The 23,698-nt window shown below is 56.6% G+C and overlaps 2 protein-coding genes across 4 annotated transcripts; one reads left to right on the top strand and one right to left on the bottom strand.

Annotated features, from left to right (window-relative positions):
* Positions 1 to 2,698: 2,698 nt before the first annotated feature.
* Positions 2,699 to 10,045, bottom strand: GPC2 (glypican 2). Of its 2 annotated transcripts, XM_042475161.1 has the most exons (10): positions 9,752 to 10,045; positions 8,979 to 9,137; positions 8,293 to 8,603; positions 7,373 to 7,453; positions 6,029 to 6,194; positions 5,335 to 5,465; positions 4,581 to 4,721; positions 3,940 to 4,076; positions 3,397 to 3,572; positions 2,699 to 3,234 (listed from the first exon to the last, which is right to left on the bottom strand). In XM_042475161.1, exons 1-10 carry the CDS (start codon positions 9,933 to 9,935, stop codon positions 2,963 to 2,965), a joined length of 1,758 nt encoding a protein of 585 aa, XP_042331095.1. In that variant the 5' UTR covers positions 9,936 to 10,045; the 3' UTR covers positions 2,699 to 2,962. The 2 variants fall into 2 exon arrangements, with proteins under 2 accessions (XP_042331095.1, XP_042331094.1); XM_042475160.1 differs by having other exon boundaries at positions 2,699 to 3,572.
* A 5,126-nt stretch (positions 10,046 to 15,171) lies between these two features.
* Positions 15,172 to 22,663, top strand: GAL3ST4 (galactose-3-O-sulfotransferase 4). 2 transcript variants are annotated; one of them, XM_042475162.1, is made up of 4 exons: positions 15,172 to 15,653; positions 18,543 to 18,674; positions 18,896 to 19,166; positions 21,513 to 22,663. In XM_042475162.1, exons 1-4 carry the CDS (start codon positions 15,475 to 15,477, stop codon positions 22,332 to 22,334), a joined length of 1,404 nt encoding a protein of 467 aa, XP_042331096.1. In that variant the 5' UTR covers positions 15,172 to 15,474; the 3' UTR covers positions 22,335 to 22,663. The 2 variants fall into 2 exon arrangements, with proteins under 2 accessions (XP_042331096.1, XP_042331097.1); XM_042475163.1 differs by lacking the exon at positions 15,172 to 15,653 and adding an exon at positions 17,522 to 17,611.
* The last annotated feature ends 1,035 nt before the right edge of the window (positions 22,664 to 23,698 follow it).

The raw sequence follows: 23,698 nt of genomic DNA, 5'->3' as shown, positions 1-23,698 counted from the left end.
TTAGGCTCAAAGGCAGGCTTTTGCTGGGAATTTTGGGTTGTGTAAGGTTTCGGGGGCCCAGCATTCAGCGGCTGTTGTTTTTTTCTGAGGGTGGACTCTTACATCACCTTGGGGAAAATTGCTTTCCTTTTCAAAATGGAGGAGCAGAAGAGCCTGAAAGTGCTTCCCCCTCTTCGAGGCTGGAAGGGAAAGGGGAGTCACAGGCGGAAGAGAAGAGCCAACCCAGATTCCTGGTAGAAGAGGGGGAAATGGGGAGTTTTCCTCTTCCCATCATGCTCAGCGAGGACTCATTTGCATGGCCACGCCCCCTGCGAGTCTGCTTGGCTGCTTTTTCTCCTTCTCCCGCCCCAGAGGAGAGAGCCGCGTGTCTAGGGCAACGGGGCCGGTAACAATCCGTGTATAGATATGTTTTCTGCGGACTTGGATGAGGAGTACATCGCAACCCTTCCCTCTCCCTCCATCCCCATGCCTTTCTCATGGAAGAGGCGGACCCCAGACCCAGGACTCTGGGAGCCAGAGGCAAAGCAATGGGGGGGGTATCTGCTGCCCCTCTGATGCTGCTGCTGCCTAAGGCTGGCATGGCACACACTCCTGCTCTCTGCCCAAGCAGCCCCAGCCTCACCAGGAAATGTCCTTTCCCTTCCTTCCTTCCTTCCTTCCTTCCTTCTGCCTGGCCTTCTGAAGAGAACAGCTGGAACCAGCTTCCAGTGGGACAAGTCCAGCAAAACCAGCCCAGGCTTCCATCATTGGAGGAGGAGGCAGCAGAGCCCAGAAAGCCAACTGCTGTTATTGTTTTTAAAGTTATTACCATATTTGAAGTATTGCATTACTGTATTGGTTTGTCTTTTATTGCAATGCCCGCTGGGACTTGTAGGCGGCCTAAAGTCCCGCCCCTTCCCAGCCTCCCAACCAATCAGGAAGGCTGCGGGCGGGACTTTCGTTCCCAATGGTGGTCACAGCCCAACAAAGGTTAATGCCCCAGGCCCTTGCTCTCTGTGCCTTTACTCCCATGATGTTGGACCCCCTGGGGCCCATGACCTGTTGGTTCATGTGCCTTTGTCCTCCAGAGTTTTGGACCACCGGGGGCCCATAGACCTCATTGGCTCAACACTCGGGGGGGGGGCCTTAACCCATTCAGGACCTAACCCCCTTTGCTCATAGCTCCCTTAGGATTCTATCACCTGGTTCAATGGGCCCTTAATCCACAGGACCATACAGCTTTATGGACCTTTAGCACCTTTACAGCCATGGGGGGCCCTTGAAGCCATGCGCACCAAGGCCACTAACCACATGGGTTGGAATCACAGGTTTTATAAACGATGTGGACCCAAAGGTCACTTAAGCTCTTTTAGTCTTTACTGATTTAGCGACTACTGTATGTATTATTACTTTATACCCAGAGGAAATGTGGGACAGGAATGTAATACATAACAAGTAAGGTTAGAGATGGGACACATGAAAGATCACAAGGGCTTCAGGCTAAAAGGCACACTATATAAAACCTCTCCCCTGTACTGCCCCCTCTCTTCGAACCCTCCTCCTCATACTTGTGGCAAGCAAGCATCCCTGTGGCTTCTGGTCTCTTGTCCACTGGCCACCTGGCTAGCTTCACGTTACAAAAGCCACAGCATGTGGGGAACTTGGATAAATGCAGCCTTATAATCATAGAATCACAGAATCATGGTTGGAAGAGACCTCAAGGCCCGTCCAGGCCAACCCCTGCCATGCAGGACTCACAATCAAAGCCCTCCCTGGGACAGATGGCCATCCAATAGACCTCCAAAGAAGGAGACTCCACCACTCTGTGAGGGAGTATGTTCATATTAGGAAGTCCCTCCTAAGGTTGAGGTAGAATCTCTTTTCAATGACTATATACAGCATTGCACATCATTTGCAGTGACTAGCGTTGGGGAGAGGGGAGAGGCATTCCTCCCTTGAGCCCTCTCAGGAGCTGGGCAGACTGAGCAGGCCAAGGAGGCAGAGGGGTAGCCTCCTTCCATTCAGTGGCGGCTGGGACTCCAAGGAACCAGTGGCAGTAGCAGGAAAGGCCCCATGGCCAGAGGTCAACCCCCCCCCCCGTCCTTCCTGAAGAAAAAGCAGGCAAAAAGAATGGCCCCTGCCACTTCCTGACCCAGAGCTCAAGGAACCAAGATGGCATGTGGAAATTAATAAATTAAATCTTTTATTCCATAATTTAAGGGGGGGGAGTAATCCAGAAAATAAGTATTACTGAGAAAACCACTGAGACTCCTTTGTGCTAAAAGCAGTGGCCCAGCAAATCACTTCTTGCTTGTTCAGATGCCTATCCAGAGAAATAACACCTAGCTGACCCCTTCCCATCCTCCCATCTTTGAGGTGGGGGAGTATATCTGTGTATGCAAGAGGCTTTTGAGGACAGAGACTGGTTCTGTCCAAATTGGGAGGCGAGACCCCACAGCTTCTACTTGTTCTACTAATGGCTGCCAGAATCCCTTCAGGTTGTGTACAAGAGGATGGGGAAGGGGCTCTTGCCCTTTTGCCCACCCATATGCGCGCGCATGCACGCATACACACACTGCTTCATGAAGAGGATGGCCACCAAACTTGGAAAGGTCTTTCTCCCCACCATCTCAGGAAAACCTTTGTTTTTTTAACTTTTTCAATATTCAAAAAGCCCTACCCACCACCCCTTGGCAAAAAACGAGGGTGGGGTCCTCATTCTATACATTTTTCAAAGGACTCATTTCAAGGCCCTTGCGGCCCCTCTCTCCCACCCCCTGGAAACCCTTTCCCTCTCCCACTCATTGAACCAGCCCCACATTTTCATCCCTATGGAACTGAATTCCCCATCCCTTTCCCACTCCCACTCAGTCAAGTGTTCATGAAGGAAGGGGACTCTTCCAGCTCCCCTCTGATTAGATGAAAACAAAGGCTTCCCCTCGCGGAGGGGGACGGCTGATGCCCTAAGCAGGAAGCCCCTCTGTCACCAACCCTCAAGAGAAAGGAACAGCAGGAGCATCAGGGGGCTCAGGGCTGTGAGGAGGGAGGGCCTAGCCCCACTTCTGGCCCTCCCCCCACTCTGGTTCTGCCGGGAGGAAGAGCCCTTGCCAGGACGGTCTCTACGGGGGACCTGGACATCAGGAGACGGGTGGGACACCCCCAGCAGGACCCCCCCTGCACTCACTCCTCCTGACCCTGAAGGTGCAGGATGGTCTTCCTTGTACCCAGCACCAGATCCGCTGCCACCATCCTCATCTGGAAAAGAAAGCAGGGGGGGATAGGGTTGAGTGTTGGGACCCCCCTTATGTGCCTCAGGGCACATGGCATCGCTGAGGGGAGTACCGGAGGGATCCTTTGGCTCCACCAAAAGAGGCCCTGGAGGCTGAAGATGGGACCGTGCAGGGAGAAGAGCCTCACCTGTATCTTGGAAATCAACATCCTGCCCATTGCAAGCCCCCACCAGGCGAGAGGTAGCCACACGCAAGGCAAGGATCTGTTGGCGGGTGGGCAGGTCTGGGCGGGAAATATCTACCTCCACCTCGGGGTTATTGATCTGGTTCACCAGCCCGTCCCCCGTCACATCGGGGAGGTACCTGAGGGGTTATCACAGGAGGAAGTGGGTCAAATGTGGATGGGAACAGACACACAGGCAAAGACAACATAGATACACGTGCCTTGCAAAAGGCTGCCATGAGGGATGCAGAGGGGAGGTGCCTCCCATGCTTCTTGGTCCAGCCTCGTCTCCCTCTCCTGTCCACCCCCCCCCCCACCACCACCCCATGCCCTCCATGACATGCTATGCGCTTCCTTTGGAGCTCTGCATGTGCTCACTCACTCTAAATCGATTGCTCTTCTGGAGGGGAGTTTCCCTACGTTCCCCCCTCTTTTGGACCCCAAGAGCCCCCTGCCTCCCTGCCCAAATCCTTCCTGTCCCCCTGCCTTGCCCCTGCCCCAGCTTACCTTCCCTTTGCCTGACCGTTCCAGCAGCCATCCTCATTGGTGACATCAGCAGCCACTTTCTCATCGCTGCAGAGAGTGTGGGGGAGCAGCACCCAGAAGCGCCTCATCAGGCGCAACTTCTCCTTGACATCTAAAACCTAGGGCAGGAGCATGATGAGTAAGCAGCTCCTCTCTCCCTTTCTCAAAGACGAAGCCCCCCCCCCCACTTCTTCCCCCTCCAAATCCCCACCAGCACCTTCTCTGCCTGGTAAGACCCAAAGGCAGAAAGCAGGAGCAGCAGGTCACTTGTACTACCAGAGGGAGGAAAGGCACATGGTTTACTAGGTGTAGGCAGAGCAGGATCACTCCTTCCCCCCTGGCTTGTCTTCACCTGAGAAGCATTGGTCTCTGCCCCCATCACAATGGTGATTTATTGCAAGAGATCTCCCCCTCCAAGCTGCCCAGCCCCCACATTGAGAAAGCCATGAGGGGACACAGGGGATGTTTATGTACTGTGTCATTTCACCACCTGCCCTCTCCAGAAAAGACAAAGTATGTTCCTCTGGAAAGTGGAAGGGCGCAACCAAAGTGAGAAGCAGGAGCCTGGGAGGGGTCTGAAAATCTCTCCATGGCAGTGGGGCAGAGTGGATAGAAGCCCCTACCAGCCTGTCCAGGTTGGTTCCTGCTGCTGTGGTGGGCTTCTCCTCGGGTGAGAAAGTGCGGAAGCGGCGTGGGGTCTCCTCACGTGGTGCACGGCGGGAGCGGGCAGGGGCAGGGCGAGGGCTGCCACAGCTCTGGAACACCTGAGGTGACATCAGAAGCAAAGGAACAGCAAGAGCACCAGGCCCAAGTCTGCATTTCCAGCCAGGAATTAATGCTCCTGAGGAGGACCAGCCTGAAAGAGTGCCAAACGCTGCCACTCATAAGCAAGGTCACTGTTGCCTCTTCTGGCAAAGCACAGCCTGAAGGCAGGAACCATGGGCAGGACTGCACTGGGCACGGCGAGGCAAGTTCCTCGGGAGAGCCACAGACGCTGTGAGATGTGCCCCATAGCTTCTTCTCCACCCCCAAAGATGGCTGCCCTTGTCAGCTAAGCTGACAGCTCCCTAATCCACAGCCAATAGTCATGTTCAGTGCACATGGCTTCCCTGCATGGGAGGGTGACAGCTCAGGCAGCAAAATGACTTAGGACAGCCCCACAGCAAGGATGCAGGGTTTCTCAGCTGCAGTGAGCCCTTCCTTGGGCTTTGCCCTGCTTTCCAAGACAAGCAGCCTTCCTTCCCCTGTGCAAAAGGAAGGAAGGAAGGAAGGGCTTGTTTGCTCCACAGAAAATGTCATCTCCTCTCTTCGTGCCAGCTGTTATTAAAGCCAGAACACTCTTTCCAAACCTGGAACCCACCGCTTCCCAACACCCACCTTGGCTGAGGTGGCTACACTGTGCTCCTGTAGATACATGATGGCCTCAGAAATTTTCACACCAATAGAGTCAGCTGCCAGCTCAAAGTTAAAGGGACCCCCGAGGCGCTCTGCAAGTTGAGTTAATGCATCTTAGAAAAAAGGAAAGAAGAAGAGATAGTTATACTGGAGGAAGGTGTGTGAGATGCCATGCATGTAATCTGCAATCTCTGAGCTGCAACTGCAACTTGCATGAATAGGTCAGACAGGGACGTAGCTAGGATTTTAGGAAGGGGGGGGGTCCAGACTAAGTGCCATCATTATAATGGGGCTTGAGTGTGGTGGCGCAGCAGCACACACCATTCATTTTTCTAATGGAAGGGGGGGGTCCGGACCCCCAGATCCCCCCCTGGCTACATCCCTGGGTCAGATCCAAGACCCCTCCCCACTTTCCACCCAGGACATTTGGAGGAGAGGCATGGCTGGCCTTGGGCCCCTTGCATGCTCTCTGGCAAGAGGGAGAGACTGGCCCCTGGCCACCTGGCAGCAGCCTTCATATCTGGACAGAGATCAGAACTTGGGCCCACTGCTCCTGCCCCATGGCAGCTGCCAACACAAGCAAGTGCCCAGCTGGGGCACCAATTTCTCCTGCTGGGAGTGTCATTTAGTGTTGACCTTTGGCCTCATCCAAGGGGCCTGCTCCCCCAGGTCTCACCCAAGAAGCGTCCCCATGCATTGTCCATCTCGATGGTGCTGGCCAGGCAGCCCTTCATGACGTTGAGGCAGAACCCATTGCAGGGTTTGAGGGTTGGGGTCCCCCGACAGAGCGGGCAGTAGAAGAGGCGCGTGAGGGCACGGCGGCACTCCCCACTGGGAAAGAGCTGCGGGGGGGGGATGCGGGGAAGGAGAGAAGTTAGGAGAGAGTCAGGGGCTGAACTGAGCCAGAGAGGAGGAAGGTGGCGGAGGAGAGAGGTCCCTCCCCCCGCCCCAGGTCCTCCTAAGGCCCAGACCCCTTGGCCAGAGAGCCAGCCACAGCTGAGGGGCCTGGCCAAAGCCAGCCAGGACCGGAGAGTACCCCTCCCCTCCACTGCTTCCTCTGCACAGGAGGCAGGGTTAGGGTTAGGGTTAGGGCAGGCGGGCAGGGAACCTGCTCAGAACCCACAAGTGGCAAGTGAGCTTTACAAAACAACTGGTGTTATGGGATTTAATGCAATAACCCCAAACAGAATGCCTCTCTTAGCCTCTCACGATCTTAAGCAGTCATTACAGTACTGTACTTGTTCCTTTTTAGTCCCTTCTCTGAGAAAAAAGGTACTTCCTAAGTTGTTGTGTGCCTTCAAGTCCTATCCAGCTGTTGGCAACTGTAAGGCAAACGTATCATCACGGACTTTTCTTGGCAAACTTCTTCAGTGGGATTTGCCATTGCCATCCTCTGAGGATGAGAGAGTGTGACTTATTGCCCAAGGCCAGCCACTGATTTTCAGCCCCTGGTCTCTGGAGTCATAGTCCAATGCTCAAACCATGCAGGATCCCACTAAGACATTTCTTTAAAAAGTAAGAAAACGGCCTAAAATATAAAACAGCTGATCAGAACTCCCTGGAAAAATATATTTCTGTTCCCCCCAAAAGGAGAGAACGAAGCAGACGTCCGAAGGAGGGGCAGAATAACCACCTTTCACTCTGGCTGTTGCATTGCTTCCAAGGGGAAACTGGGCTGCCTTGCCCTCCTTGCCCCAGAGGCCTCTCTGGCTCTGCTTCCCTTCCAAGCGTTGCCCAGAGCACTCTGCAGTGGCCTCTGCTTGGAACACCAGGAGTTTCTTGCCCTGGAACATAACCTCTAGAAGAGGGGTGGCATCCTGGCAGCAAATGGGGGTCCCTTGCGCTGCCCTCCTCCGTCTCTCTTCTTTACCTTCCTCCCTTTCTCCCTCCAGCTGCCATCCCTTTTCCTCCCTTTCTCCTGGCTGCTAACACTACCCCCCCCCCCTTGAAACCGAGAAGCTACAGCTTGGATCTAAAGGCCCCATGGACCCCATCTTGTCTGTGGGCTGCTAGTTCTCACCTTGATGGCCTGGGCAACGATGTCACGTCCAGCTGCCAGGCCCTGCACAAAGGTCCGAGCCGCAATAAAGGCCCGAGTCACCTGTGGGGGGAGGGGGGATAGATGAGAGTAAGTGGCACGGGGGGGCACCACTTCCTCCCCCTCCGCAAAAGATGCAGCTCTAGCCCTAGTTGGGGGGGGGGGGAATGAAATGTGGTTTTGCTTTGCGACCCATGGCCTGGGTCATGGACACATGCGCATCTGTCCCCATCCAACCCATCTGCCCTCAAAACTAGTGCGGGAACTGGAGTGAAGCCTCCAGAAACCAAACACTGTGCCAAAATGATGGACCTGCAGCCATGGCAGCAGAAGGGAGAGGGGCAGACCCAGAGGGGTCACTGCCCTGAAGCTGGGCTGGGGCTCATTCAAGAGAGGCTTGATCTGAAGGCAAGAGGAGGGACGGGGAGCCTGCGGCAACCACAAATCTAATGCAAATCCCCTGGAGCGGATCCCAGAGGCTCCCTCTGGGTCTGAAAGGCTTCGTCTGCTGCACAGGGGTACCTCTCTCTGCCCCCCCCCCCCAGGCCTCCAGTCCTGCACAGATCTTTGGGGCTCTGCTCCAGAATTTCGCAGGGAGAGTCTCCCTAGTCCTCTGCCGTCCCACTTTCCCTTCCCTTTGTCCTCAGCCTTCCGCCCAAACTAGCCTCGCTCGGGTTCTCCCTGATGGGCTGCAATGCTTGGAGGAACGGGCAGACTGATGGGAAGAAGCCCCATACATGCTGGGGAGGGGGTTGTGTGAAACAATGGGGGGGGTCCATGACGTGGGGAAGACGGGGGGAAGTGGGGGCTCGGGGTTTAGGAAGGCGCTGCTGTGGCCAGTAGGCAGCCCAGCCACCGGTCCGAATGAGGCCTCGGGCGGGGGGCGGCGGGGGGGGGCTCACTTGGATTCGGAGCTGGCGGGGGCTCTCCCCAAAAGCCCGGAGCCCCTCCACCTGCCGCCCCACGCAGTCCAGGTAGCCCTCGGGGAAGCTGTACTGGGGGTTGAGGAGGGGCAGCATCCGCTCCAGGAGCCGGGCCCAGAAGTCGCCCAGGGCCTCGTCTAGTCCGGGGCGGGATCCCTGCAGGTGCCGGTGCAGCTCAGCGAAGAGGCCCTGGAAGAGGCGGGCATGCTGGGCATAGAGCCGCCCGTAGGACCGGGTGAACATGGCCTGGAGGGACCGCTCTGCCCCGGCCAGCAGCTCCCGGAAGAAATCTGCAAAATGGGGAGGGGGGGGGGGGGGGTTTGAAGGTAAAATTCAGTTGGAGGAAACAGTCCATGAAAGAAGGGTTCTCCTGAGGATGCACAGAGTGCTGACCGCCCTGCCCTCCTCCTGGCCCCTCCATAGCAGAACCACCCAACTCTTGACGGAGGAGGGGGCGCTGGTATGGGGGGGTCAGGGTAGACTCTGCGAGGATCCGCTGGAAGACCCCCCTCCAGAAGGGGGTGGGGATGGGGGAGAGAGAGACTCCCCGGGGCCCCCCTCATTCGCCCCAGCGCTGCCACAGACCCCCTGCCTCCGCTCCTGGGCCGGACCCCTTCGGGGTCTCTCTCTCTCTCTCTCTCTCTCTCTCTCTCTCTCTCTCTCACCGTGGAAGCGGCGCTGTCGGGAGCCCAGGGAGCTGAGCAGGAAGGCCGCCGCCTCCGAAACCGGGCGCTGGAGGTCCCCGGGGCTCTGCTGGCTCAGGCGCTCCTCCGTCTGGATGGCGCAACACGTGTATTCCTGGGGGCAGATGCGGAGGTGCTCTCCTGCCGGGGAGGGAGGGAGGGAGGCGGGTGAGCCAGCCTGACCCTGCCTCCCTCGCCCCTCGCCCGCTGCCCGCCAGGTGCAAAGCCAGTCCATCCCTTCCTTGGCCGATCGCTTGGAGTTATCTCCGCCTTTTGGGGGCGGCGAGGGGGGGGGGCGGGGGGACCATTCGGAAGGGACACCGGCTGTCTCCTCCCAGGTAATAAACGATCCGGGGGGGGGGCAGAGCAGTGGCCGGTGAGGGACAGCCCCACTTGCTGCCGAAAGAGGGGCCAGGATCCTCCCCTCGGACTAAACCGGGGCCCTTTCAGTGGGAGGAGCCTGGGAGGTTTTTGGGGGGTAGGAGCGTGAGGGTGGGGGAGGGGCGGGGAGGAGGAAGGAAGAAGAAGGCGAGGGGCACCTTGCTCCGGGTCTCCTCCGGGGGACAAAGGAGGAGCCGAGCCCAGAGGCTCCGGAGACCTTCCGACCTCCGGCCAGAGGAACTTCCTCGCCGGCCGGACTCCCCTCCCTTTCTCCTCCCCTCAGGCCTCGAAGGGCCGCGGGCGGGTCTGCTCCCGGGTAGTCTCCGACCGGAAAGTTTGCTGGGAGGAGCGGGAGGCGGCAGCGGAGCCCTTACCGGAGATGAGGCTGGGGGGCACCGAGCTCAGGGCGAAGCCGCGCCCCGCCAGCACCTGCCGGCTCTCCGCGCAGCTCCGCGACCCGCCGCGCAGCTCCCCGGCGCCCGAGGCGGCGCACAGCAGGGCGCCCAGCAGGGCCAGCGGGAGCAGCAGCAGCAGCAGCAGCAGCGCCGGACTCCGCATCCCGGAGCTCCCAGGGCCAAGGAGCAGGAGGAAGGGCACCGTCCGGCGGAGCGGCGGCGAGACAATGGAGACAAGGGCCGGGAGCAGGGCGAGGCTCGACGGCCCTAGCGCCGCCCGCCCCGCAGACAAGGCAGGCAGGGAGGGAGGGGTCCTAGCGCCCTCCCCTCCCTCTCTGCCCCCCCCGGCCGCGCAAGGTTGGCCCGCCTGAAGTTAAGAGGCAGCAGCCGCCAAAGCTCTTCAAGGAGCCCTGCAGAGGCAGGAAGGGGAATCCCAGAAACCTCCGGAGAGAGAGGAGGAAAAGGCAAGGGCTTGCAGAGCCAGGCAGGAGCTCGCCGCCTAAGTTTCCCACCTTCAGAAGTTAAGCCATGCAAAAGCAGTAGGGGACCAGGGAGAGAAATCACACGGCTCTCCACCCAGAAGCAGCCAGGCTTCAGTTCCCTTCAGGGTTCTCGCAATGCCAGCCCATAGCCGGGTCCCCTTCAGGAGGAAGAACGATTTCGGTCCTCCTGGGAGACAGTCAGTATTTCATAGAATCATAGAATGCTAGAGTTGGAAGAGACCCCAAGAAGGGCCCTGATCCAGTCCAACCCCCTTCTTCTGCCATGCAGGAAATCCCAATCAAAGCACCCCCGAGAGATGGCCATCCAGCCTCTGTTTAAAGACAGCCTCCAAGGAAGGAGACTCCACCACAATCTCCGAGGAAGGAGTGCATTCCATTGTCGAACAGCCCTAACTGTCAGGAAGTTCCTCCTAATGTTCAGGTGGAATCTTTTTTCCTGGAGCTTGCATCCATTGCTCCGGGTTCTGTTCTCTGGAGCAGAAGAAAACAAGCTTGCTCCCTCTTCAATATGACATCCCTTCAAATATTTAAACAGGGCGATCATCATATCACCTCTTAACCTTCTCTTCTCCAGGCTGAATATCCCCAGCTCCCTAAGTCTCTCCTCATAGGGCTTCATGGTTTCCAGACTCTTCACCATTTTAGTCTCCCTCCTTTGGACACATGGCTCCAGTTTCTCAATGTCCTTTTTTAATTGTGGGGCCCAGAACTGGACACAGGATTATTCCAGGTGGAGCCTGACCAGAGAGAGCAGAATAGAATAGTGGCACTATTACTTCCTTTGATCTAGACACTATACACTTGTCCCTCCGTATTCGCTAGGGTTAGGGGCACAAGACCCTCATGAAGATGGGGACAATGCATATAACAAAAGCATCATGTTCTCCTCTCTAGGGATCTCTAGGTCCTCCAGGGCAATTCTGTGGCCAACGTCCGACAGACACTGACCACAGAACTGCAATGGAGGAGCTAGAAAGGCCTCCCAGAGACTTCTCTCTAGGGATCTCTAGGTCTTTCAGCGCAACGTTTAGTTCAAGCTGACCATAGAGTTGCACTGGAGGACCTAGAGATTCCTAGAGAGAACATCGTAATCAAATCCGTGAATAATCAAATCCGCAATATCAAAGCCACAAATATGGAGGGATGAGTGTACTTCTATTCATGCAGCCTAAAATTGCATTGGCCTTTTTAGCTGCCACATCGCACTGTTGACTCATGTCCAACTTATGGTCTACTTGGACTCCTAGATCCCTTTCACACGTAGTTTCATTCAGCCAGGTGTCACCCATAATCCTATATCTGTGCATTTCATTTTTCCACCCTAAGTACAGTACCTTACATTTCTCCCTGTTGAATTTCATTTTGTTAGCTTTGGCCCAGCTTTCTAGTCTATTCAGGTCATTTTGTTGTTGTTGTTGTTGTTGTTGTTATTATTATTATTATTATTATTATTAACCTTTATTTATGAAGCGCTGTAAATTTACACAGCGCTGTAGATGCCATCTTTTTAGTTAGAGGGTTCCCTGCCCTGGGGCTTCCAATCTAAAAAGACATGACACAGAAGGAGAAGAAGGGAGGGGTGGAGGGAGAGGGTCAGAGGTCCAGCAGTTCCTCTCTACCTCCGAGGCCTGGACCAAGGCAGATGGACTGAAGGGAGGGCTTGGCTTCATAATGGAAGGTTAATCTTCTTCCAGGGAAAATACATACTCTCAAGTAGGATAATACATATACAGTACATAGCGATACAGGACATGGTTTTGAATCTTGATCCTGTCCTCTGGAGTCTTAGCTACTCCTCCTAATTTAGGTTAAGAAATTGGCCAGTCAGAGATTTGTAAAAGACCGCAGTCATAAAGTATGCTCTAAGACATTGCTTAAAGGCAAAGAGAACTAGGACTCCACACTTGCCAGTCATGGAGAGATAAACCACCAAACCATTTCATCTTCTACTTGCTGGTCTCTGTGATCCATTCAGCCTTATGTTTGTGGGTACAAGTTCCTTCTTTATTACCAAAGTTTGAAGATATATCTGTGTTACTCTGTAGAATCAGTTTGCAGACAGGTCTTGTAGCTCTTTTGAGACTAACTAAAGAAAGAAATTGGCAGACCTAAGTACTTCCTCAGATGCATTCAGTCTCCAATCCGAATGCATCTGAGAAAGTAGACTTCAGTCATAAAGGAGCCCTGGTGGCGCAGTGGTTAAATGCCAGCATTGCAGACGCACACTTGCAAGTTGTGAGTTCGATCCCAGGCAGGGGCTCCAGGGTTAACTCAGCCTTGCATCCTTCTGTAGATTGCTAAAATAAGTACCTGGCTTGTTGGGGGCAACTAGCTTCCATGCTGTGAAGCGCTTAGGAAGTGCTTTAGTGCACTGATAAGCAGTAGAGAAATGTACTTGCTATGCTCTTGCCAGTCTCAAAGGTGCTAAATTAAAATGAATCATGTTTCTAACAAGCCCCAGAGAGTGCGCTCTGTGAATGGCAGAGGATCGGTCAAGGCTGAGTTTGACGCTTTTGTTACAAGCCTGGCACAGAGCACCAACCAAACAGCAGGCCATAGAGCCAAGTGCTGCCTTTGTTTTGCGGGAGCCCTGGGGCCCAGTGCTTCACTGCCTGTACTGCAGCCATTCACAGCCACACGGTTGTGAGTTCAATCCCAGGCAGGGCTCCAGGGTCATAGATCGCTAAAAGGAGTCCCCAGCTTGTTGGGGCCAATTAGCTTTCACGCTGTAAACCACTTAGGGAGTATTGGTATTGCTGTTGTTGATGGAAGACCAAATTCCAAAGCTAATCCAAGGCAAGATGTTTACCCAGATTTGTCTGCAGTGGAAGGAGAGGGCCGTCAGCCACCAGCGCATGGGAGCGCCCCGTCTTCCAGTGTGTTGCCTCCAACTAGCATTGCCAGCAGTCCCTGAGCCACAAGGGTCTGTGAATGCACAGGGCCTCCCAGAGGAGCAGGGGCCAGGTATCCCTAGAACGGCAATGGAGATGCACCACTGACCTGACCAATGGCTTCCCTTACACTCGTTGGCAAAGATCAAGGGACCACCAGAGTCAGAGGCTGAGACCTGGGTGCAAGCTGATGGTGAAGAAAGGTGCTCTTTGTATAAAAATTAAACAGGACTTTGTCACAATTACGTAGAAGGACCCCCCCCCCCCAATTTCTCAAGGAAAGCATTGCTGCTGATACTCCAGCCCCTTTTACTGGAAGAGCTGCAAACTGACATAGAACCATCTCTTTTGGATCGCGCTTCTAGCTTGATTCTGCTGGCTTCCGCACATTCCTTGCGGTCCAGACTCCGTCTCCTTAGCAATGCTTTCTGGTAAGGAGCCTTGTTTCCAAAGGCTTGGCCCAGCAGGATGCTTTTGTGCCTCTGGAGAGTGTCTGTGTCTGTGTGCCTGCGGCTCCTACGGCCTGCAGAAACCAGCCACTGCTATTTGGGGCCTGGGCACAAGCTCAGCCGTAAAAGTGGAGGGCTCCAAGGACGGATCCTCTGTGGTCCTTCGGGGCTCATCTGGACGGAGCCGCCGGACGGAGCAACCACTGTCGGACCGGAGGCAGCGGCGGCGAGGCTCCTCGCCTGAACCCGCATCTCGCAGCGGGGCAGAGGGGGGGGGGTCGGGGTCGGTCAAGGGACTTTGAGGGGCTGCTTGCGGTCTCCTCTCGCTGCCGTCCTTCCTCCCAGGAGGCAGCTCTCTTAAACGGAGGAAGAGGGCCGGCTTTGGGGCCCTCGCCCTCTGTTCACCTTTCCTGAACGCTGAGCCTATTCTCCCCCAAAGACACCAGAACCAGGGGGCTCTCCTTCCCTGCCTGGAGCGCCCCAGCTGCCAAGGGCTACGGGTTCAAGTCTCAGCTCTGGGGCAGGTGCGGAGCTGGGCTCCAGACGGGGCAGAGGCCGGGGAGGGGAGGGGAGGGGCGAGGTTAGCCCTCCTTTTTCAGAGCAGGTTACCGCCCCGCCCCCCGCCCCCCGCCCTTCCTGGAGGAATCAGAACAATTAAGAACTTTTAGCCAGCCTTCCTTCCACCTCTATCTCTCTCTCTCTCTCGCTCTGAGGCTTATGGCGACCCCGTGAATTTCGGAGGGTCTTCTTAGGCAAGGGATGCTTAGAGGAGCCTTTGCCAGCTCCTTCCTTTGAAACAGAGCCTCCAGCGCCTGGGATTTCTTTGCAGTCTCCCAGCCAAGGACGGACCAGGGCTGACGCTGCTGAGCTTCCAAGAGACGAGGGGATCCAAGGGGATCCGAGGGTGACTTTGGCGCACTTGGGCCCCAGCCATGCCCTTGAGGAGGGAAATGGGTTTAAATAGAGCTTTCGGCAACACCGTTTATGAGAAACCCCGGGGCTGGTGTCCCCCAGAAGCAGCTCGGAGGAAAGAGAGAGACGGAGGGGTTTCCCCTCCTTGAAGAGCCCCTTTGCTCTCCCCTCCCTCTCCCGGTCTCCTCCTGCCCCAAAGGGATCCCGTTTCCAGGGCAGAGGCAGACAAAGGACCTTGTGTCTCTGTGCCAGTGGTGCGGGGGGGGGGCGGGGAATAACAGGAGGGGGGGAAAGGGCCCCCCGGGGGGGGGGGGCAAACACTGCAGCCCTGCAAGAGGAGAGCAACACAGGCAGGGAGGGGGCGAGCAAAACAGGGGGCTGCCCCCCAGTGGAGGAAGGAGGGGGCCGAGGCCAGATGGCGGGGGGCTCTTCAGGGGAAGCCAACCCCTCCCCCCTCGCTTCTGGGCCCAGCTCCGGCCTCGTGACTCTCGCCCAGGACCAGGTCCAGACCAGCAGCCGTGTCCAGGCTCGCCTCCTCCCGCGGCTGGAAAAGTGCTGACTGTGGGTCTAGGCGAGCCTCACCCGCCCGCGGCCACTTGCTCTCCCCCTCCCTCCCCTCCCCCCGGATGGCAGCAGACATGCGGCCAGCGCCCCTCCCTCCTTATCTGCCCCCCCCCCGAATCTTCCGCCTGAGGCAGAAGGCTTTCTCTGCAACCGGGAGGTCGGCCTTTCTTTCGAATAAGCCCCGGGGCACTCGACAGGGGCCCGGCCCCGACCGCCAGCTCGGCATCCGGCGCACGAGGGGAGGGGCCACGGGGGCGACCCTGCTCCCTCCTCCTCCGGGCCTCCCGGCCGGCTTCTCCCCTCGGTTTCGCGGAATGCGGTGAGGGGAGACATCGTCTCAACCCTCCCTCCCTTCGGCGGACCTCCGCAATGGCCAGGGCCGGATGCCGCCGGCCAGTCAGGAGCAGCGGCGGAGCACGAGGGACATGCCCCCCTCCCGACGCTCCGGCCCACCCTCCCCGGTCGCAAACTTTGGCGCTTCTTTCGGGCCCTCCTCGGCGGAGGCGCCGCGCTGCAACCTGAAGGGCCAAAGTGGGCCCCGTCGGGCGAGAAGGACTCGCTTGTAAGAGGGCTGTAAAAGAGCCGAAGGCGGGGGGGTGGGGTGGGGTACTGCGCCAGGTCGGTGGCCCCTCTGTCCTTCCTTCCGCGAAGGGGGCTCCGGCAGGAGAGAGGAAGGTATGTGGGGCGGGGGCTGGAGGCAGGGGCCCAAGGGTTTGTCCCCTGCGCCGATCCCACCGCGCTGACCCAGAAGGTCTCGGCGCAGCCCCACATTGCCTCCCCCCCCCTCCATGTGCAAAGAGGATGCACAGATGGAGGCAGGCAAGAGGAGGAGCAGGCGGGGAAGGAGCGCCGCGAGGACAGTGCAGTCCGGCCCACTCTCCTCTCGGGGCGCCCTCCTGCGCTGGTCAGGGATTCTCTCTGGCTTCCAGATGGACAATGGCCACGAAGGGGAGGATCAGGGGAGACCCGGTCAGCCCCCTCCCGCCACTGAAGGGGCTGAAGAGGGAGAGCAGTGGAGGGCGAGGGAGGGAGAAAACTGGCTCCTCGCGAAATAATGGAGGCAGCTACAGAAAGTGTGTCCCGGGGCATGGGCAGAGCGCCGTCCTTGCGGAGCCGCCGGAGGTTTCTCTGGGCATAGGGTCGGAAAGAGAGCAGTTTCAGGGGCGCGAGGCGGGCTGGGGGCGGCCGGTCCGGAGAAGGCCCTCACCGCCGCCTCCTTCTTTCCTTCGGGACTCCTTTCCGCTTCGCCTCCCACTTTTCCCTCTTTCCTTCTGGCTGAGGAGCGCGGGAGGAGGGGGTCTGGGGAGGGGGCGGGCCCTTGGCCCGCCCCGGGGCAGGCAAAAAGGCAGGGAGGGAGGGAGGGAGGGGAAGGTCGACTAGAGAAGTCCTCTGCGGATCTTGGCTGGGGGGGCTCGCCTCTCTCCGCTCCGGACTGGGGCCGGGGGCTCCGCGCGGACGCTCTGCACATGCCCAGAGGGAGAGCTGCCTTGGCACCGCGGAGCGGTCCAGGGCCGGTTCTGCCCAGACTCCAGAGGCGCCTCCTCAGTCCTCGCCTGGAAAACAGACGGGAGCGGCTGGGCGTCTGCCTTCTTTCTCGCAGGACAGCTGGCCGGCAGCTGCTCCTCGCGGGCGGGCGGCCAAAGAGCCTGGAGGCCGGGGGCGGGGAGGTTGCCTGGGCCGGGCCAGGGCTCCTCTTCCGGGAAGAGGGCAGGAGGGCAGTGGGGTCAGAAGGAGAGGGGGTCCTCGCCCGGGTCTCCGCCTGGCTCTTCTTCCAGGGAGTCGGGAAGAGGGCAAGGAAAGCTCCGTCTGGCCTTCCCTGGCCCCGAAGAGGCCCCAGGAGCAGCCTGCCAACCGGGGCCCATCCCCCGGAGCCCCTCCTCGCCATCTGCCGGGCCTCCTAATCCCCTGGGCGGCTCAGGAGGCCAGGCAGGCAGCGGGGGACGGGAGGAGCAGGGAGGCAGGGCGAGCTGCGCGGGAGACCTCCCCAGGGCCTGCCTCCCTCTTCGGGGACGGGGCTCTGCCTGCCCCTCGGGGCTGGGGCCGGGGGCGGAGGGACGAGGCCAGAGGAATGCCCCCACCACGGGAAGAGCCCAGGGCACCCCTCCGGCCCCTGAACCTCTCCGGCTGCCCTGCCCTCCGCCGCGCCTTGGGCTCGTCTCCTGCCTTCCTCCTTGCCGCGGGTTATGGCTGGGCCGGGCTGTGTACAGACGGGGAGGGAAGGTCCGGCGTCTCCGGAGAGGAGGGGAGCCGGATTGCTCCAGCCCCGCATCCCCAGAGCCCCGGCGGGCCAAAAGCCTCCCTCTCACCGAACGGACCCAAAGAAATGCCTGGAGTCGTCCATAGGGAAAGCTCTTTGTCCCAAGGGAAAGCTTGGCGGATGTTTGCCCATAGAGAAACATGAACGAATACTTGCCCTTGGGCCAAGCATTCTCCAGCGTTTCCTGGGGGGCAAGTGTGTTCTCTCTGTGTACAAGGACTGTCCCTGGTTTTAGCACACCCCAATCTCCGCAGGGATCAGAGGTGATGCTGGGATGGGTGGGTCTGAAATACTACTGGGGCATCTACGAAGGGGATGGGGAAGGGAAAGTAGCCTCTTGCTCCCTGGAGCAGTAGGGGGGGAATTTCAGCCACTCATCGCCCCCAGACCCTTCACACAAGACAGCCTCCTTCTGGGGGGTGGCTGCCCATTTCACCCCCCACTTCTGGGATTCCCAGGGAAGCAACCTGTCAGCCAATGGGGAGGAGTCACAGGATGATGGACCAGAGAGGGGCCCCCCAATGTGTATATACACTTGTCCCTCCGTATTCGCTAGGGTTAGGGGCACAAGACCCTCATGAATATGGGGGAAATGCATATAACAAAAGCATCATGTTCTCCTCTCTAGGGATCTCTAGGTCCTCCAGGGCAACTCTGTGGCCAACGTCCAACAGACACTGACCACAGAACTGCAATGGAGGAGCTAGAAAGGCCTCCCAGAGACTTCTCTCTAGGGATCTCTAGGTCTTTCAGCGCAACGTTTAGTTCAAGCTGACCATAGAGTTGCACTGGAGGACCTAGAGATTCCTAGAGAGAACATCGTAATCAAATCCGTGAATAATCAAATCTGCAATATCAAAGCCACAAATATGGAGGTTTGAGTGTATTCTTCTGGTGAATCTAATTTCACTCTGGGGTCTGCCTTGAGATGGAGTGAGAGATTTTACTGGAGCAAAGGTTCTAAAGGCCAAGAGAAGACAAGCACTTGCCTTGCTTGTGCCCCCCCCCCCCACTGAGCCCTCCATCTAGGAGTCAGGGAGGGTGAGCACCAAGCCAAGAGTGGTCTGCCACAGGGGACTGAACACAGCAGCCAGCAACCACAACGGATTCCCAGACAGCTCCACTGGGGAGACTGGGAGGGTGCCAGGGTCCTGCTGACTATATGGTTTCTCCTTCTGCCCCCCCCCCCTCCAGCCAAACAATGAAGCCCCTCCTGGGATGCTGCTGCTGCTGCTGTCGCCACCCACAAGTGCTGTGGGCCGCTCTGGCCACCTCCATGACCATTGGTTTCACCCTCCAGCTCCTAGGGGTCTCCTTCCAAAAGAGGTAAGCCCTTCCACCCCCCTCACATACCCTTTGTGCCTCTGAGCCCAGGGCCAAGTGGGCCTCCCTGGCAGGGCAAGCCCAGAAATACCACAGGGAGGGAGGGAGGGGGTGGGCCAACTGCCCCTCCCCACAGCGTGCCAGCAAAATGCACAAGTGGACAAGTGGTGGGTTTTATGCATTGGGGGGGGCAGCTGATGCCTTTTCTCCCCCTCCTCTTCAAGGGTGTCCTTCTCACAGCTGCACCCCAGCCCCAGCCACGGCTGCCAGCCACGGCAGCATCTGGTGTTCCTGAAGACCCACAAGACTGGCAGCAGCACCATTGTTAACATCCTGCACCGCTTTGGGGACACCCGGGGGCTGCGCTTCGCTCTCCCCACTCGGTACCAGTTCAGCTACCCCAACCTCTTCCAGGCGCGGAAGGTCAAGGGCTGGCACCCTCGTGGGCACCCATTTGACATCCTCTGCCATCACATGCGCTTCAACTTAGCCGAGGTGGGTGGCTGGGGATAAGGGGGAGGAGGAGGACTTGGATGAAAGAATAGTGGGCATGCTTATCACATTTGCAGATGACATCCAATTAGGAGTAGCTAACAACCCAGAGGAGAGGAGCAAAATTCAAAATGACCTTAATAGATTAGAAAACTGAGCCCAAACTAACAAAATGAAGTTCAACAGGGAGAAATGTAAAGTACTGCACTTGGGGGGGGGATGAAATGCATAGATACAGGATTATGGGGGACACCTGGCTTAAGGAGATTTATCCTTGTGAAAGGGATCTAGGAGTCCTAGTAGATCACAAGTTGAACATGAGTCAGTGGTGTGATGCGGCAGCTAAAAAGGCCAATGCGATTCTAGGCTACATCAATAGACGTACAGTGTCTAGGTCAGTGGTTCTTAACCTTCCTAATGCCGCAACCCTTTAATACAGTTCCTCATGTTGTGGTGACCCCCAACCGATGGTCTCGGTTCCTAAGACCATTGGAAATATGTGTTTTCCGATGGTCTAAGGTGACCCCTGTGAAAGGGTTCAACCCACAAAGGGGTCACGACCCACAGATTAAGAACCGCTGGTCTAGATCAAGGGAAGTAATAGTGCCACTCTATTATGTGTCCAGTTCTGGGCTCCACAATTCAAAAAGGACGTTGTTCAGAGAAGCCTTCCCAGGCATTGCGTAATCGTCACTTGCTATTTGATGTTCTTTGGTGCCTGTTTTATTGAACCATTTCCTGTATTGCTATGTATTTTATATGTATTATCCTACTAGTGAGGCAGGCTAACTCCAACAGGCCTCCCTGGAAGATGATTAACCTTCCATTATGAAGCCAAGCCCTATCCCTCCAGTCCACCTGCCTTGGTCCAGGCCTTGGAGGTAGAGAGGAACTACTGGACCTCTGACCCTTTCCCTCCACCACTCCCTTCTTCTCCTTTTGTGTCTTTTTAGATTGTAAGCCTGAGGGCAGGGAACCGTCTAATTAAAAAGATTGTATGTATAGCGCTGTGTAAATTTACAGCGCTTCATAAATAAAGGTTAATAATAATAATAAGAAGAAGAAGAAGCTGGAGCCATGTGTCCAAAGGAGGACGACTAAAATGGTGAAGGGTCTGGAGACCATGACTGCCTGTGAGGAGAGAGTGAGTAGGACCCGTACCAATGGGCTCAAACTATACTCATCCCTCCCCATTTACGGCTTTGACTTTTGTGGATTTTATTTTTCTCGGATTTTGTTAATATGTTCTCTCTAGGAATATCTAGGTCCTCCAGGGCAACTCTGTGGTCAACTTTAAAATTTGCACTCAAAGACCTAGAGATTCCTAGAGAGAATACTACTCCACGAAGCATTTGTAGCTCCTCCAGAGCAATTCTGTGGTCAATGTCTGTCAAATGTTGACCAGAGTTGCACTGGAGGACCGAGAGATTCCTAGAGAGGTGTTCTCTCAGGTAAACCATAGTGGTGTTTTCCCTATTCACTGGGTTCCTATGCCCCTGACTCCAGCAGATGTGGAGGGATGCGTGTAGAGGAAAAGAGAGTCCCCTTCAATGTTAGGGAACTTACTGGCAGTAAGAGCTGTTAGTTAGACAGTGGGAGGCACTTCTTCCTCGGAGGATGGTGAAGTGCTTTGGAGGTGCTTTGGAGGTTTGTAAACAGAGTCTGGGGTAGGGGTTGATTCTGTGTTCCTGAATGGCAGAATGGGGTTGGACTGGATGGCCGTTGTGATCTCTGCCTACTCTATGATGCTATGATTGTAGGAGGGGCTGACTGAATACAGAGAGGATTCTGGGACAGGATGGAGGTCCAGAATCTGTGCCTTCAGTGGCTTCTCCCTGGATTTCTCAGTATGTGGCTGGTTGGCCTTCACAGGAGTCATTAGTTTTACCCTGAACCTGTTCCAAGTAGAATGGTGATGAATGCAAATGGTTCATCTGACCATGTGCAGAGAACATTTGATTTCATAGAATTGTAGAATCATAGAGTTAGAAGAGACGCGGAGGGCCATCCACTCCAACCCCATTCTGCCATGCATGAATTCTCCCCATTGACAGATGGCCATCCAGCCTCTCTTTAAAGGCCTCCAAGGACGGAGACTCCATCAAAATCTCAGAGGAAGAAGTGTGTTCCACTGTCAAACTGTCCACTGTTTCCTCCGTTGGCTCAGAGGAAACGAGATCCCACACTTTTGGGGGAGAGGGTGCAGGATGAAGCTTTCAGTGATTCCCCAACATACCTGTCTTTCTCCTCCCCCCCCAAAAAAAAAATTTGATGGGTTAAAGATATCCCTTTTCCATAGATTTGTCTTCTTTCTCAGCAAGAACCTTAGGCTCAACTGTCTGTCTCCAGGTCCAGAAAGTGGTGCCCCCGGACAGTTTCTACTTCTCCGTCGTGCGTGACCCAGTCTCCCTGGCAGAGTCAGCCTTCTCCTACTACCGAGGTGTAGTCCCCGCTTTCCGCCGTGCCACCTCTCTACCTGCGTTCCTGGCCTCCCCACTACGCTTCTATCGACCCGGTGAGCGAGGGAACCATTATGCCCGCAATTTGCTCTGGTTTGACTTTGGCCTCGATCCACCGGTGGGTCCAGGGTTGGGCTCGATCAAGGCTGCGCTGGCCAACCTGGATCAGACCTTCCACCTGGTGCTGCTGACCGAGTACATGGATGAGTCGCTGATTCTGCTGCGCGACGCCCTTTGCTGGAGCCTGGAGGAGGTGGTAGCCTTCCGGCACAACCTCCGCAGCCCCCGGGCTGTGAGCCCCCTGCGGCCCTCCGAAGCAGCCCGGCTCAGGGCCTGGAACCACCTGGACTGGCATCTCTACTCCCACTTCAACCGCACTTTCTGGGCCCGCGTGGAGCAGTTTGGGCATGCCCGCATGGCCAGGGAAGTGGCCCTTCTCCAGAAGCGCAGGGTAGAGCTGATGAGGCATTGCCTGCGGGGCGGGGGGCCCCTGGAGCCAGTCCATATAGCTGATGAGGGCATCCGCCCCTTCCAGTTCGGCCAGGCCCCTATCCTGGGCTACGCCTTGCAACCCAGCCTGCCCCCTGGCGACCAGGAGGGGTGCAGGCGCCTGGTCACCCCTGAACTGCAGTACAAGGACTTGCTGGATGCCAAGCAATTTCCTCCGCTCCTGCCAGGCAATGGGTCCAAGGCTGCTGCTGGGAACATGTAATGGTCCAAAGCGGGGGCCCTTGGGAGGCAGAGCAGCCTGTGGCACTCTAGAAAGGACCTCTGAAGCCAATGCACAGCTGAGCCACTCTAGAGGCAACCCCCCCCCCAAAAGCCAGCCCTCTTCCTCTCAGATCCTCTCCCAGTCAGGAGCTTTGTGTGTGTGTGCGCGCGCACATGCCTTGAGAACAATGCTGCTTCCATGGTCACTATCTCCCTCCTCCCCCCCTCCCTGTAGGGACAGTTTCAGATGTCAGGCATGCAAAGCCCTATTGACTGAGGCATTAACCTCCAGCACCACATCTGTCCTATGCTCAGCCCAATGGGCCAGGGAGAGAATAATAATAATAATAATTGTTTTATTTATATACCGCTATTCCAAAGATCATAGCGGTGAACAGCAAGTAAGCTAATTAGCAAGTAAGCTAAGTAAGGCACAGGGGCATGGAGGATCAGGGCGCATGGGCCTCAAATGACCCATGCAGGCTCTCCTTGCCCACAAACCCTCCTCTGCTTGTCTGTAATGGGGGGCTGCCCCACTGGCACAGCTCTTAGGTGGACTATGGAGATCTTTCCAGGAAAGCAGACACAAGGTGGCGAAATTGCAGGAACCCCCGCTTCCTGTTTTGGGTTTGGGGGGGGGGGGGGGCTGAGGCTGGTCCAGATTTCTCAGAGTGGCAGAACCGCAAGAACCAGGGAATCTGGATTCTTCCTCATCATTAGGGTTGGAAGGGCACTAAGAGATCCCATAGCCCAACCCCTGCCACCCATGAAGGATTTGCTGGTAAGACAGTGTCCATCATCCACTCCTCCAAGACCTCCAAGTGGGACAGTCAGGAAATGTGTGTGCCTTATGGCAACCCCAAAGGTTTCCTTGGAAAGCAAGGAAAGCACTGTGGGTCCCATGAGGGGATTTTGCCTTCTCCTTCCTCTGAAGGAGAGCCTCCAGCACCTGGCATTCCTACAGTTGCTTTTAAAACCAATGGGAAGCGCAGAAGCAGCCAACCTTCCGCCAGACTTTGCACAGCTGGGTCAGCAGCCCCCGAAAGAGCTGCCCTTGGGCTGGAGGGGTCTCTGTGGCCCCCGGGGCAATTCATGGTACAATCATGGTCTTGATTGAGGCCACCCTGCGGAGCGCTTCGCAGCCAGCAATGGGGCTGGCCCTGGCCCTCAAACACCAAAAATGGTCCACAAGGATGTCGTTGGGTTTCATGTATCTGATAAAAGTTTATTCTTTTAAAACTAATTTTGTAATAAACAAAGTCTGACAAGTGTTTGGGGTCCTTTGCGTCTTGCGTCCCGCCTTCGCGGAGGAACGGCGCTTTCTTAAGCGTGTTTTCTTTGTTGTTGATGCTCGGGGGGGGGGGG

This window comes from Sceloporus undulatus, chromosome 6 (assembly GCF_019175285.1).
Source record: "Sceloporus undulatus isolate JIND9_A2432 ecotype Alabama chromosome 6, SceUnd_v1.1, whole genome shotgun sequence".
In the NCBI taxonomy this organism is placed as follows: Eukaryota; Metazoa; Chordata; class Lepidosauria; order Squamata; family Phrynosomatidae; genus Sceloporus; species Sceloporus undulatus.
Note: the sequence above shows the minus strand (reverse complement) of the source record. Positions and strands in the feature narration are given on the sequence as shown.